General features: G+C 51.0%; 1 protein-coding gene across 1 annotated transcript; it reads right to left on the reverse strand.

Annotated features, from left to right (window-relative positions):
* Positions 1-4,866: 4,866 nt before the first annotated feature.
* On the reverse strand, positions 4,867-12,611 carry alg6 (ALG6 alpha-1,3-glucosyltransferase). The gene is given in 15 exon segments (XM_007908948.2): positions 4,867-5,338; positions 5,726-5,924; positions 6,065-6,133; positions 6,482-6,552; positions 7,482-7,566; positions 7,800-7,885; positions 8,196-8,221; positions 8,224-8,330; positions 8,736-8,921; positions 9,106-9,170; positions 9,538-9,617; positions 9,790-9,878; positions 10,950-11,039; positions 11,589-11,673; positions 12,451-12,611. Coding segments are annotated over 15 exon segments (1,530 nt in total). The 5' UTR covers positions 12,533-12,611; the 3' UTR covers positions 4,867-5,128.
* Positions 12,612-13,450: the final 839 nt, after the last annotated feature.

Genomic DNA, 13,450 nt, shown 5'->3' on the forward strand with positions numbered 1-13,450 from the left:
AAAGATTTGGAAGAACATCACCCCGAGGGTTCTCAGGGAGTGACTTGTTGAAGCCGAGAGGGCATTGATAAAAGAATTGGATGAGCATATGCAGCGGAAGGCTACTAGTGGGATGGGAATACAGCTTGGATTTAGGATGAGAATGGACGGTATCAGTGACTTAGGACGTACTCCCAACATGTACGCTGCTGTATAAATCCAAATTGTTCTTGGACGAGCAAAGACCAAAGCTACTGGATGTCCATTGCTGTGGTTCTATGTATGTTTACGGGCCTTCATCTGAACCTCTCATGAAAATGAGATGGTGATGTCGGGGGTGGGGGGTGGGGGTGGGGAGAGAAAAGAGTGGTGGACTTGGATGCCCTGTCTGAGCTCAATAAGCCTTTTCTCATCCCAAACTCTTTCATTTGTACTTATCCCTAAATCAATCTTGCCTGCAGCAACAACTGGAACGCAGTGACTGGTGTGACAGGCAAACTGCACGACATTGACGCTTCAGAGCAGTGCTGGGGGAATGCCCAATATTGTCGGGGGAGTCGTCTTCAAAACCGAGCTCCCGTCTGCCTATTCAGCTGGATGTTTTTCTTTGATCAGTCAGCTGTCTGACACATGCAGTAACTCATCAACATGTAAAAGGATCCAAATCGCTGTTCTTTCACTATTTGGCAAGAGATGCGCACAACGTCACCACGCTCGATAGCAATTGCCTGTGAAGCGCTTGGAGGCATATGGATACATCAGAGGAAAGGGTTTTAATCCCGACAATAATAATAATCCTTGCATTAGAGATAGCACCTTATCACGTCTTCGAGACGTCTCAAAGCACTTCACAGAATATACTGTAAAGTGAATTAACTGTATGTTTTGTGGGCAAAATATCTTACCCCTCTCAACAGTCCAGGTTCACGGAGCAGGTGTCAATTATTCTTCAAAGCGTTATAAATATCTCAAGTGTCTTTGTATGCTGCTGCTGACAACAGAATGAGAGAGATAGCTGTCTTTTCACCCTGTTCATCTGCGCGAACCCTATCGATTATCTGCGAGATTTGGAAAATTCAATTAAAGGGTTTGAGATGAGGGTTCATATATTGTTGTCTTTAACCGCAGCCACTGCAGGATCACTGGGCATCTAATCAATATCTTACTGTGCTGTGCATTTTCCTCCGAACATAAAAATAAATAACATTTAAACAGTTCTGCTTACCCCAGAAACAAATTTAACAATCTCACAAGACTCTGATTATGTGCTGCCACTGCGCCCTGCTCAGGACTCAGTCTGTAACTTATTTCATTACTAATTCGATAGGCATTTTGTGCAGGAAGCTCTTATTTACTGAGGATGTACGGAGAGGAAAGAGAAAAGGTCAGCATTCGCAGGGATTGATTGGGGAGGAGACAAATCATTGGCTGGGCCACAGATGTAATATTGTGTCTAGCTGGGCTTTGGGAAGGATTGGCAAGGCAGTGTAACATGCTCAGGGCATGCGGTAGACTATCAGGGATGCAATCGGTTTTACAGTAGATTCTGTGAAACGCTTTCAGACGTTTCGAAGATTTGAAAAGGCGCTATATCAAATGCAAGGATTATTATTTTTATGGCTAATGAGGAAAGACTAGAGACTCTTTACTGACAGCTCTGTGAATCGGCCTCTCGTAGCTGCAGTCACTATGGTGGGATTACTTTTCCGTAAAGACTTTCCGAGCTTCCCTGGTGTGCATGTGCTGGAACATCAGCCTGGACTGTGAGCTTAAAGGCACAGGTGTGGGGCTGGAACCCACAACCTCCTGACTCAGAGGCAAGAGCACAAGCGACTAAGCCAAAGGAGAGCCCAGCGAGAAAAATAACTAGGTCAATAAATAATAATAATAATGTAGCATATTAGTTAGAGCACTCGCCTTGCAACCGAGAGGACCAGGGTTTGATTCTCGGCTGGGGCGAAACCTTTGGCAGGTTTCATTACTGCACAAGCCTCTGTTTACTCAGCAGTAAGTAGGAACACAGTTAACTGGCAGATCGCTTTCCAGGGGTAATAATCCTTTAAAAAAAATGTGGTCACCCAATCACTACTATTTGTGGGACACTGCTGTGTGCAATTGGATGCCGTGTTGCACCCACAAATATAGTCACTTCACTTTACAATATATTCTGTGAAGTGCTTTGAGACATCTCAACAATGCAATAAAATGCTGCGTGCGCAATTGACTGCCACACAGTCACCCACAAAACACACCATCACTAAACATCACAGTATATCCTGTGAAGCGCTTTGAGACGTCTCAAAGACATGATACGGGGCTATATCAAATGCAAGGATTATTATTGTATCAAATGCATTGATTATTATTTATTATAATAACCTGTGTATCTAATCAGATGCCTCAAATGTTAGAACATCTCAGAGGAAATCGCTGTCAAGCAGAGTGACTGTATTTGTGGACAACCGACACTGTGAACTTGTGTGAGCAGGGAGAGTGCAGGGCTCAGATATTCTGAGGGACTTCCCACAAGGCTATAGATGGGTTTTTATCGATATTTTTAAAATACACCCACAGATGCAGTGTGGGAGCAGATCTCAGAGTGCGTGGTAATAAGCGAGGCAGCTGGCCAGTACTAAAAGCACTTGACAGTAACATCATCGAGCAAATGAATCTGTCCTCGGGTTTGGCTCTTGACTGTTCCCACAGGTGTGCATTGGGATACAGTTTCCAGCACCTAATTTAAATGCCACTCTCACACACACCCACAACATCACTCGCTCTCACACTCTCTCACCCTAACAATCTCTCTCCCTCGCACTCTCACCCAACCCCCCCATAATCTTTCTATCTCTCTCACACACACACACACACAACCACATTAAAAAAAAGCATAATCTTGCCCTCTCACACACAACCGATCTCACGCTCCCTTTCACACAATCACATACACACAATCTCGCGCTCTCATACTCCCCCACAATCCTGCTTTTACACACCCACAATCTCACATGCTCGCACAAACACAATCTCACTTTCTCGCACACACAAATCTCTCCCCTCTTCAACCCAAAATTAAACTTTGCACAAATACTGAGCACAGAAATCCTGAACAAGCGATTGCCTCGATTTAGTCACAATTTCTGAACGACTTCATTCATCGTGTCTGTGCTGGTGCTCGCTCCCCCACTGGAGCTCTCTACTCTAATTCCATTCCCAGTGTTGTTCCCGTCATGTCTGTACTCGCTCAACATTCTGCGCAGAAATAATGTGCGTGCGTAGGGAGCTCTGTGCTCTGGGATGTTGCCCTGAGTGAGGGCAGCTATATAATATCGCCCGACTCCGGCACGACCTCACCCCTCAGGCCGCTGAAACTCTTATTCATGCCTTCATCACCTCCAGGCTCGACTATGCAAATGCTCTGCTTGTCAGCCTTCCCAACTCCTCCCTCCACAGGCTGCAGATAATCCAGAACCCTGCAGCCCGTGTCCTCTCCCGCACCAAACTCCGTGACCCCATCTCCCCCATTCTTGCCGACTCCATTGGCTCCCTATCCTTCAGAGGATCCAGTTCAAGATTCTGGTGCTCACATGCAAAGCCTTACATGGGCTCACCCCACCCCTACCTCTGCGATCTCCTAACCCCCTACCAACCCGCCCGTTCCCTCTGCTCAGCCGGCTCTGGCTCCACGTCCCCCGACCCACCCACCCACCCTATCATTGGTGGGAGTGCCTTCAGCCACTCTGCCCCCAACCTCTGGAATTCACCGCCTAATCCATCCCCTAATCACTCCGCCTCGCCCTCTCCTTAGCCTCCTTCAAGTCCCGCCTCAAGACCCTCCTCTTCGACCTTGCCATCGGCCATCCCCCCAAGCCCAGCTCGGGTCTGAAATGCTGTACACTGTCCAGCGCCTTGGGACGTCCTCCCAACATGAAAGGCGCTAAACAAATGTAATCTTCTTCTTGTGTTGTATAAATGTAAATTGTTGCTGTTGTAGAGAGCTACAGAGTGGGGAAATATGTTTGTGTATGTGCAGGGGGCTATAGGGTGGGAAGCATGTTTTTGTGTGTGTTTTTATAGCCGGTGGCAGTCTGCAGACAGCTGGTGTTGGGAAGCAAGTGCCAAATCTGCACAAGGTGGATTGCATGTGTCTCACTGTAGAGGCCATGTGAAGGGCAGAGAGAAAGAGAGAGAGAGATCTGGACATAAAATTGGGAGAGTCCCCAGCCCAGCCGAGGTGCCTGCAGTCGTTTGAAGGCATCTCCTCCCGTCTGGCTCCCAGATACGATGGTGTTCGCTCCCCCATTCTCTCTCTCTCACACCCTTTCCCTCATCCCCTCTGAATGGCATCACCCAGTCTGACCCTTCTTCCCTCAAAGCCCCATTGCCTCCCACCTCCTGGCTTTGTGCAACTTTTCAAATTCCACATCCCATTAATAAAAAGGCGAGTGGGTGACCAAGCAAGAGGGGTGACAGGTGGGAATATGCCAAGTCTGTGCATCTTAATATACTTCTCACACTTCCTGATGGAATCGTAACTCTATTTGCGTATGCCTGCGTGTGGTGTGTGTGCGCGCGCGCACATGTGTGGTGTGTGCGTGTGCACATATGTGATACAGGGTGACAGGGGTTTGATCCATAAAATTAGACCTGTGTTATAACAGATCCATCAAAAAACATAATCACTTCCTGGCCATTATTTCGCTACGCGAGTGGGAATGAATGTGAGTAGGAGTATGTGTGGGTGCAAGTGTGAGCAGAAATAAGTGAGCAAGAGTGTGAGTGTGCAAGTGTGAGCAGGAGAGCGAGTGTGAGCAGGTGTGTTAAAGGTCAGCAGGTCGAGCTGTCTCCTTTTCCTATCTTTTATTTTCCCTTTCTTAAAAAAAAATATTTTTTCCCTCAAAAAACACGAATTTTTGGAAAATATTTTTAAAAAACAATCAGCGTTGTAAGGTTCCTTACAGTCTATGAGGTAAATAAATCTCCCAGATTCCCAGGAAATCGGGATTTGTGATGAGCAAATCTCGTTGGCGGTCGGGATGCTTACTCTGGCCCTCTGGAACGCCGCCAGGAATGCTCACCTCCTTTCCCACTTCCGTCCTGGCCACGACGAGCTCCTTCAGGAGGCGAGGGAGGCCGTTGCTGCTATCCTTCATTTGGTTTTGCCCCCTCGCCGCTCGTTGGCTGTCACTGTCACTGGCCCCCACAGCAGCACGATGTTAAAGTACATCAGGAATAGCAGGAAGTGACCGCAGGAGAAGAGGGAGATGAGGACCGGGAAGAGGTCCGGGAGAGTGCGGGGGGGCACGAGCACCGCACTGGCCAGGCTCAGTGTCACCATGCCAGCCATCGACAATAGGAACTGTAGTGGGGGGTGGTGGAGAGAGAGAGAGAGGGGCTGTTAGAAATGTCTATCCTCCTCCCGCCTGGGACTATGGCTAATACTCCCTCCAGCCCTGGGTATTACCTTTGTAGCTGGACAACACAGCAGCACATTAACTTTACACAGCGCCTGTCACATCGGGAGGATGTCCCAAAGCGCTGGACAGTCAGGGATTTGCACCCGAGCTGGGGGTTGGGATCAGGAGGGATGGAGGCAGGGAGGGTGGAGTGAGCGAAGCCGCGGTCAAAGAAGGAGGTCTTGAGACAGGCCTTGAAGGAGGCGAGGGAGGGAGCGAGGCGAAGGGACCGCAGGATGGAGTTTCCAAGTACGCCCTCCCTGTGCTGAATGGTATCCCATGTTACTCACCGCGAGCTTGAGTAGGTGCGGGGGGGCTGGGAGTCCCGGAAAGTATCTGCGGAGACACTGAGAAAATGACTGGAGCTGTAGGTCGACCGTAGATGTGCTGTCCAGCGGCCGCAGCAGCTGTGTGCTGGCCAGAAGGAAGGTCAGAGAGGTGACCACGTAGGGAAGCAATAGCTCATCCTTCAACAGCAAGGGCAGCATACTGAGGAATAATAGAGAGCGAGTCACACAACGCCCCAACACACAAGCAGCTGTCACACACAACCCCCCCCCACCCCACCCTCCCCGGCGCGCAGCCCTCCCGGCACACAGCGGCGTGATTGTAAAACAAACAGCACTGACCTGAAGGTCGATACCAGCAGGAACCATGTTGCCATGAAGGGGACTTCATGCAGCAGCAGACAGACCGGCCTGGGAACAGACAGACAGACAGACACAGAGAGAGAGAGAGAGAGGCTGACAGCAGAACAGCAAAGGCAGGACCATTATACCTGAGCCTCACCCTCAATCTCCCTGTGGCCCCGTTCTCGTCAACCCCTCCTCACCCCCCACCCATTCACCCCGGGGGAGCAGGGTGTGTGTGGGCTGGGGGTGAAAGTGAGCATCAGGGCCGATAGAACGTGGGGAGACAGAGTGTCTCTGTGTGGAGGGCAGGGGGAGCAGGAGAGCGAGCGAGGCGAGGGGGGGGTAGAGTGGAATGACGGCACGGGGGGAAGGGGTACAGCGGGGGCGGATGGTGGAGGGAGGGAGGTCACTTACACGGCCACCAGGAGGATGGACTTCTCATGCACCTGGAAGGAGAAGAGGAAGAAGGAGAGGGAACAGGTCACCTGCAGACGGGGTGGGGGGGGGGGGGGAGGAAATAAACTTTTATTAATTCAGTTTCTGTAAATTACAAAAACAGTGATCATTATTAATAATAATCCTGGGTTCTCACACAGCGCCTCATGCAGCAAAAAAAATCTCAAAAGCATTTCCCAGGAAATCGGGGTCAAGCGTAGTGACTGTGGATTTGTTGCTGAGCACACAGCTGGAGCTCAGGAGAGGGATGGGTAAGAGTGACTGGTTTTAGAGAGAGCGAGAGGGGATTGTGGGGAATGGACGAGCTTGGGAAATGGTGGAGGTAATAATAATCTTTGCATTTGATACAGCGCCTTATCACGTGGTCGAGACGTCTCAAAGTGCTTCACAGCGTACACTATAAATTGATTAACTGTATTTTGTGGGAGGCATGGGATGCAGATTGTCAGGAAATTCAGGAGGAAATTAAACAGTGATTTGGTGAAGAAATTGATTTAAGAGGTGAAATAGATAGAGTGAGAGACATACACGTGGAGCGAGTGAGAAAGAGAGAGACACACACAGCAAGCGAGAGAGAGAGAGAGAGAAAGGGGCTGTTTTTTTCCTCCTGGATCTTTCTGCTTTGGGACATTTTTGAACAAATTGGAAACTTGTACAGAACGATCTGGAAGCTCGCCATTAAACGAGCGGTGCAGACAGCAGCAGCTCACTATATCCCAGCAGCTGTGCCGCGAATTTTAACACTTAAAAGGAATCCTGGAGACTGTTTGACTCACAGCGAGAGGAGAGAGACAGAGAGAGAGAGAGAGAGAGAGAGAGACATCCTGCACTCACTCACGCACTCAGTCGGTGTAGAGACACAGTTGATCTCAGCCCCGCTCTGTGCCGAGTGGTTGAACTCAGTGTAACACACACACATACACACACAAAGTCACTACACGTCACACTGGAGACTCACCAGAGCCAGTCTGAAGCCCCGGAGAGTGGGAGTGACCGTCAGCTTCAGGCAGCCGGGCAGCACAGAGAGCAGCGTGGCCACTGCACTGGGGGTGGGGAGGGAACAGAGTCGTACATTATACACTGTAATAAGCCCCCACACACCACCACCACACCCCCCCCCCACACACCAGATAGCACTGGGAATTATACGCATATGCTGTAGTATCCCCCTCACACACACTCACTCCATACCTCAACCCCCACTCGCACGCACCACGCATGCCACACATCACCCCCCCAAATACACACACATTAACGGTCAGCGAGTGGCAGTTACCTGAGCCACACCTGGGTGCTGGGAGCCAGAAGCCTATGGAGCTTGAACAGCACGGATAGACTACACCACACGTTGCCCACCTTGTCCTGGGGGGGTGGGGGGGGATGGAGAGAGAGAGGCTGGAGGTCAGCGTGTGACTCCGGGGACAGCAACAACAACAACACATGACATTTACACGACGCCTTCCACGTCAGGAGGACGTCCCAAGGTGCTGGACAGTCAGGGATTTGGCCCCTAGCAGGGGGGTGGGATCAGGAGGGGGCGGAGGGCAGGGAGGGTGGGGATAAGATAGGCCGAAGAAGCGCGATAAGACACCGGTACGCGGACACTGGCGCGCGGACAGTGACGGCGCCCGTGTTATTCCCGGAGACGGAGCCTCTCCCCGAGTTCCCGTACCTCAAACAGCCCCCTCTCCACTGGAACAGCCTCCGCAGCAGCTGCTGAACGTGAGCCACATCGGAAAGAAACGGCAGCCAACACGCGGCAAACACGGTCAGCACCGTCACAGCCACCGCCAGCAGCCACAGCAACCTGAGAGGGGGAGAGGGTGGGGAGGGGATGGAGAAACAGGCAGAGAGAGGGGGATGGGGAGAGAGAGGGAGAGAGGGAGTGAGAGAACCAGAGGGAGTGAGATTTATTGATGGCTTTACCATGCAGGCTGCTCGCTACTTACTTTTTTGGGGGGGGTCATCCTGACTCCGAACCCAAACCATGCTTCAGATCCTCCAAACCAGACTGAGAGTTCCACATCCGTACGTCACCAGCATATGGAAATCGCCCTGAATCTGGAATAGAATGTGCTCTCTCTCTCTCTCTCCCCGCAACCCCCCCTCCACACTCCCTTCCCTGGAAGAGAACGCGCCCTTCTCCCTAACCCGCGCGGGGGGCGCTCGTGGGGGCGCGCTTTGTGGGCGGGCAGGCGTGCCGGTCACTCACCCTCGGCCGCGCAGTCCTGCCCGCGCACACCAGCCCAGCAGGTAGCAGAAGAAGGGCAGCGAGTGGTACAGCTCCATCTGCTTGTAGTTCAGCGCCAGGCAGAAGGCGGCGGAGCCCAGCAGGGGGTGCCCCGAGGCCAGACCCAGCGCCCCCCACACGCCCAACCCCAGGCTCACACTGTTATACCTGGTCATGTGTTAAAGGCAACTCGCGGGCAACTGGTGAACCCCACCTGATACCCCCACACCACTCCACACACCAACCACTCAACACAGAGTGCGGCCGAGATCAGCCACTCAGCACAGGGGCGGGGTTGGGACTCCGGCGGGCAGAGAGGGAAGGTGGGAAGAATGGTGGGAGATAAGGATACTGGAAGTGTCCGTGGTCGACGAGGATGAGGCCGGGATACAGTAGAGCACACAGCATGGCGGCCACCTGGGGGGGAAACAGAGAGCAGCTCAGTACCTGTGCCCCCCCACAGTAACACAACACAATAACACAGTCATACAGCGCTTTCCTCACATCCCCAGGGACGTCCCAAAGCGCTTAGCTGTCCTGGCTAGCGGCCGGGGGGGGGTGGCGGGTGTCGAGGGTAGGGAGGGAAGGGGGTCTGGGGAGAAAGGTGAGAAATGAGGAGCTTTAATTGGTTTCTCTCCCTCACTGCCCCCCCACCTCCCCCAATGCGCTGCCCTAACAAAAGGGGCAGTTACATTCACCTCTACTGTGCAGAGATCAGAGACTGTGGGCTCATTACTGGGAGCAGGTGGGGTGCACAGGTGCGGAGCCAATGAGTGTCACATACCTTCTTGCCGCGAGGAGCCTGGCACCGCTGTAGGTAACACAGGACGGCGGGGATATACACGGCGACGTCGGCAACAAGCACTGAGCGAGCGAGAGAGACACACACAGAGAGAGAGAGACAGCGAGGTTACACTTCACTTCACAAACCGGTGCCTGAGCACCGGCCATAACCGTCACCTAATAAATATACACTGTGTCTGAGCTGGGCTGAGATCAGCACTCAGCACAGAGCGGGGCTGGGCAGGAGACCTACCTGTCGCTCGCATGAAGAGCTTGTGGGCAGGACTCTCGTAGCCGCGGGAGGTGCGGAGTGCGATCCAGTCAGGGTTTATCAGCCGGGCTCTGGGCAAACACAGAGAGGTAATGTCAGCAGCCATTACTACACCTGGGGAACTAACACTGTGTGAACAGACTCACTCATCCACAGCCAACAGCATTTACAGTAAAACTCGCACAAGTCTAAACCGTTAAGTGACATAATCACCTAAATCGTACATCTGTTTACCTAGTAGTGAGTAGGAACCCGCTTGTTAGTCGATTGGCGGTTCACTTTCCAGGGGTAATAATCCCTCCAGAAAATAATAATAATAATCATTTGGTCACTCAATCCACGACTGTTTGTGGGACACTGCTGTGGTAAATTGGCTGCCGCGTTTCGCCCACATACGCAGTCACTGCACTTACAATATATGCTGTGAAGCGCTTTGAGACATCTCAAAGACATAAGGCGCTATATCAAATGCAAGGATTATTATTATTATGATCTGCCCAAGTCTCGTTTGAGAGTTTATATTCTGTGCAAGTTTGACATTACTCATACTTTAGCACAAGTCATATTAAATGTATGGGGCCCAACTGATGCGACTTATGTGAGGTTTACTGTATAATCATTTTTAGTCCAACAATCATTTTTAGTAACTTTCCTGGCTAATACTCCTCCACGTTAATCACTGTCTGACCTGAGAGCCTGTGTGTGGGACATCGCTTTGCGTTGTGTTTGCCTACAATAGCAGTCATTTCACTTACCAGAACATCGGGATGGTTTGTGTTTCCGGCGCTGGATCAGCACCTAATTGTACATCAGGAGGACGTCTCACAGCTTTTCACAGGACTTACTGTAAAGTGTAGTGACTGTGTGTTTTGTAGGTGAACGCAGTAGCCAATTTGCGTACAATGACATGCCGGAAAACAACCATGAAGTGAGCGAGAGATTTTATCAGGGGGGATTGTCGGCCAGGAAACCAGGAGAGAGAAACTCTCTAAAGCTGGACAGGAACAGAAGGGGAGTGAGGTTTCACGTCTCATCTGAAGGACAGCGTCTCCGACACTGCAGCACTCGTTCCCCCCAGCTCTGCGCTGGAGCGTGATGGTGATGGGGGGGTAGGAAATCCTGGGGAAGCAGAGGTCACTTACACATAGGCACAGGCGAGGCTGTGATAGGCTGTGAGTGGGGGGTAATCCAGCCCCCAGTACTGCAGCTCGTTCTGGCTCGTGTTGAAATACCTGCAGAAAAACCACCCGCTTTATACCACCAACAACAAATTATATTTGTATAACGCCTTTCACGTTAGGAGGACGTCCCAAGGCCCTGGAACAGCCTGACTTCAACCCTCTCCCATCAGCAGTAGTTACTGTTACAGGGCAATCCATGAGGCCATACATACCCGTCATACCCCACCGCCACAAACACACCGCCATCACACACACATCCCGCGACATATACACTCCCACCCGCCACACGCGCACCCCCTGCCACACAGACACACACACCGTCTCTCATACACACACAGCCCCACACACACACAATCTCGGCACACACATACCCAAACCCTCCCCCACCACCCACGCGCACTAATCATACACAGTAGATTCTGTGAAATATTTACAGGCTTCTCATAAGGTAAAAGTCTCCTTCCCCGCTTGTCAGCATAGCCCCCCCCCACTCCCCCCCCATCCACCCCCTCACCAACCCCCATGCCACCCTCCCCAACTCCCACCACCACCCCCCGCGCCCAGTGTGAGGCTGGCAGTTAGTCTGTATACAGCACTGACCATTGGTGAGCAGGCAGGTTATACGTCACCTCTTGCCAGTGTCTCTGAGCCTCGTAGTCTCCAAACATGGGGGCCTTCCCTGCACCTGACAACACAGAGAGCATCAGCCCGAACACCGTCACACAATGTGTGTAAGGTCTCTCAGTCACTGTGTAATACCACCGGGTGTATCAATCAGTGTGTAATGATGACTCGAGTGCACGGTGCTGGGACTGGAATGCAGAGCAGGGCTGACCTGTGTAATAATTACTGACCTGAGTAGGAGTTACTAACCTGAGCAATAATTACTGACCTGAGGGGGAGTTACTGACCTGAGTAATAATTACTGACCTGAGGGGGAGTTACTGACCTGAGTAATAATTACTGACCTGAGTAATAACTACTGATCTGAGTAGGAATTACTGACCTGAGTAATAATTGCTGACCTGAGCAATAATTACTGACCTGAGTAGGAATTACTGACCTGAGTAAGAGTTACTGACCTGAGTAAGAGTTACTGACCTGAGTAGGAATTACTGACCTGAGTAAGAGTTACTGACCTGAGTAGGAATTACTGACCTGAGTAGGAATTACTGACCTGAGTAGGAATTACTGACCTAGGTAATAACTACGAACCTGAGTAAGAGTGACTGACCTGAGTAATAACTACTGACCTGAGTAAGAGTTACTGACCTGAGTAGGAATTACTGACCTAGGTAATAACTACGGACCTGAGTAAGAGTGACTGACCTGAGTAATAACTACTGACCTGAGTAAGAGTTACTGACCTGAGTAGGAATTACTGACCTAGGTAATAACTACGGACCTGAGTAAGAGTGACTGACTTGAGTAATAACTACTGACCTGAGTAAGAGTTACTGACCTGAGTAGGAGTTGAGAGACACTGCCCAGCGCACTGTGAGGCTGATGATGACTATCAGAGGGACTGTGCTCCATTCCTCCATCTCACTGCGGCTCCTCCAGCCCTCAGCCCTCAACCTGTCTTGTCCCTGGTCTCTCTCTCCCCTATTCTCTGTACTACTCTGTCTCTCTCTTGTGTTTCTCTGGTTCTCTCTCTCTGAATATCTATGTATCACTATGTGTGTGTGTGTGTGTCAGTCGCTCTCTGATCCTCTCTCACTCTGTGTGTGCATCTCTCTCTCACTACGTGTGTATCTCTATAATGCTCTCTCTCTCTCTCTCTCCCCCCCTCTCTCTTTCTGTATGTCTGTTATGCTCTCTCTATGTGTCTCACCCTCTCTGACTGTCTCTCACTGGATCTGTATAACTCTCTTTCTGTCTCCCACACTTTATGTATCTATCTCTGTGATGTTCTCTGTGTGTCTCACACTCTCTCTGTCTTATCCCTATAATGATGTGTGTGTGTCTCTGTATCTCTTTAATGTTCTGTGTGTGTCTCTGTATCTCTGTCTATGTCTCTGTGTGTCTGTCTGTGTGTGTCTCTGTAATGCTCTGCGTGTGTCTGTGTCTCTGTGTGTGTCTCTGTCTGTGTGGGTGTGTGTCCCTGTGTGTGTGTGTGTCTGTGTGTGTGTGTGTGTGTGTCTGGGTGTGTGTCTGTCTGGGTGTGTGTCTGGGTGTGTGTCTGTCTGGATGTCTCTGTGTGTGTCTGTCTCTGTGTCTCTGTGTGTGTCTGTCTGGGTGTCTCTGTGTCTGTGTGTGTCTGTCTCTGTGTGTGTCTGTGTGTCTCTGTGTCTGTCTGTGTGTATCTGGGTGTCTGTCTGGGTGTCTCTGTGTGTCTCTGTCTGGGTCTGTGTGTGTGTGTCTGGGTGTGTGTGTCTCTGTGTGTCTGTGTGTGTGTGTGTGTCTGTCTGTGTGTGTGTGTGTGTCTGGGTGTCTCTGGGTGTGTGTGTGTCTGTCTGGGT

Source organism: Callorhinchus milii, unplaced genomic scaffold, assembly GCF_018977255.1.
Source record: "Callorhinchus milii isolate IMCB2004 unplaced genomic scaffold, IMCB_Cmil_1.0 Scaffold5, whole genome shotgun sequence".
Taxonomy (NCBI): domain Eukaryota; kingdom Metazoa; phylum Chordata; class Chondrichthyes; order Chimaeriformes; family Callorhinchidae; genus Callorhinchus; species Callorhinchus milii.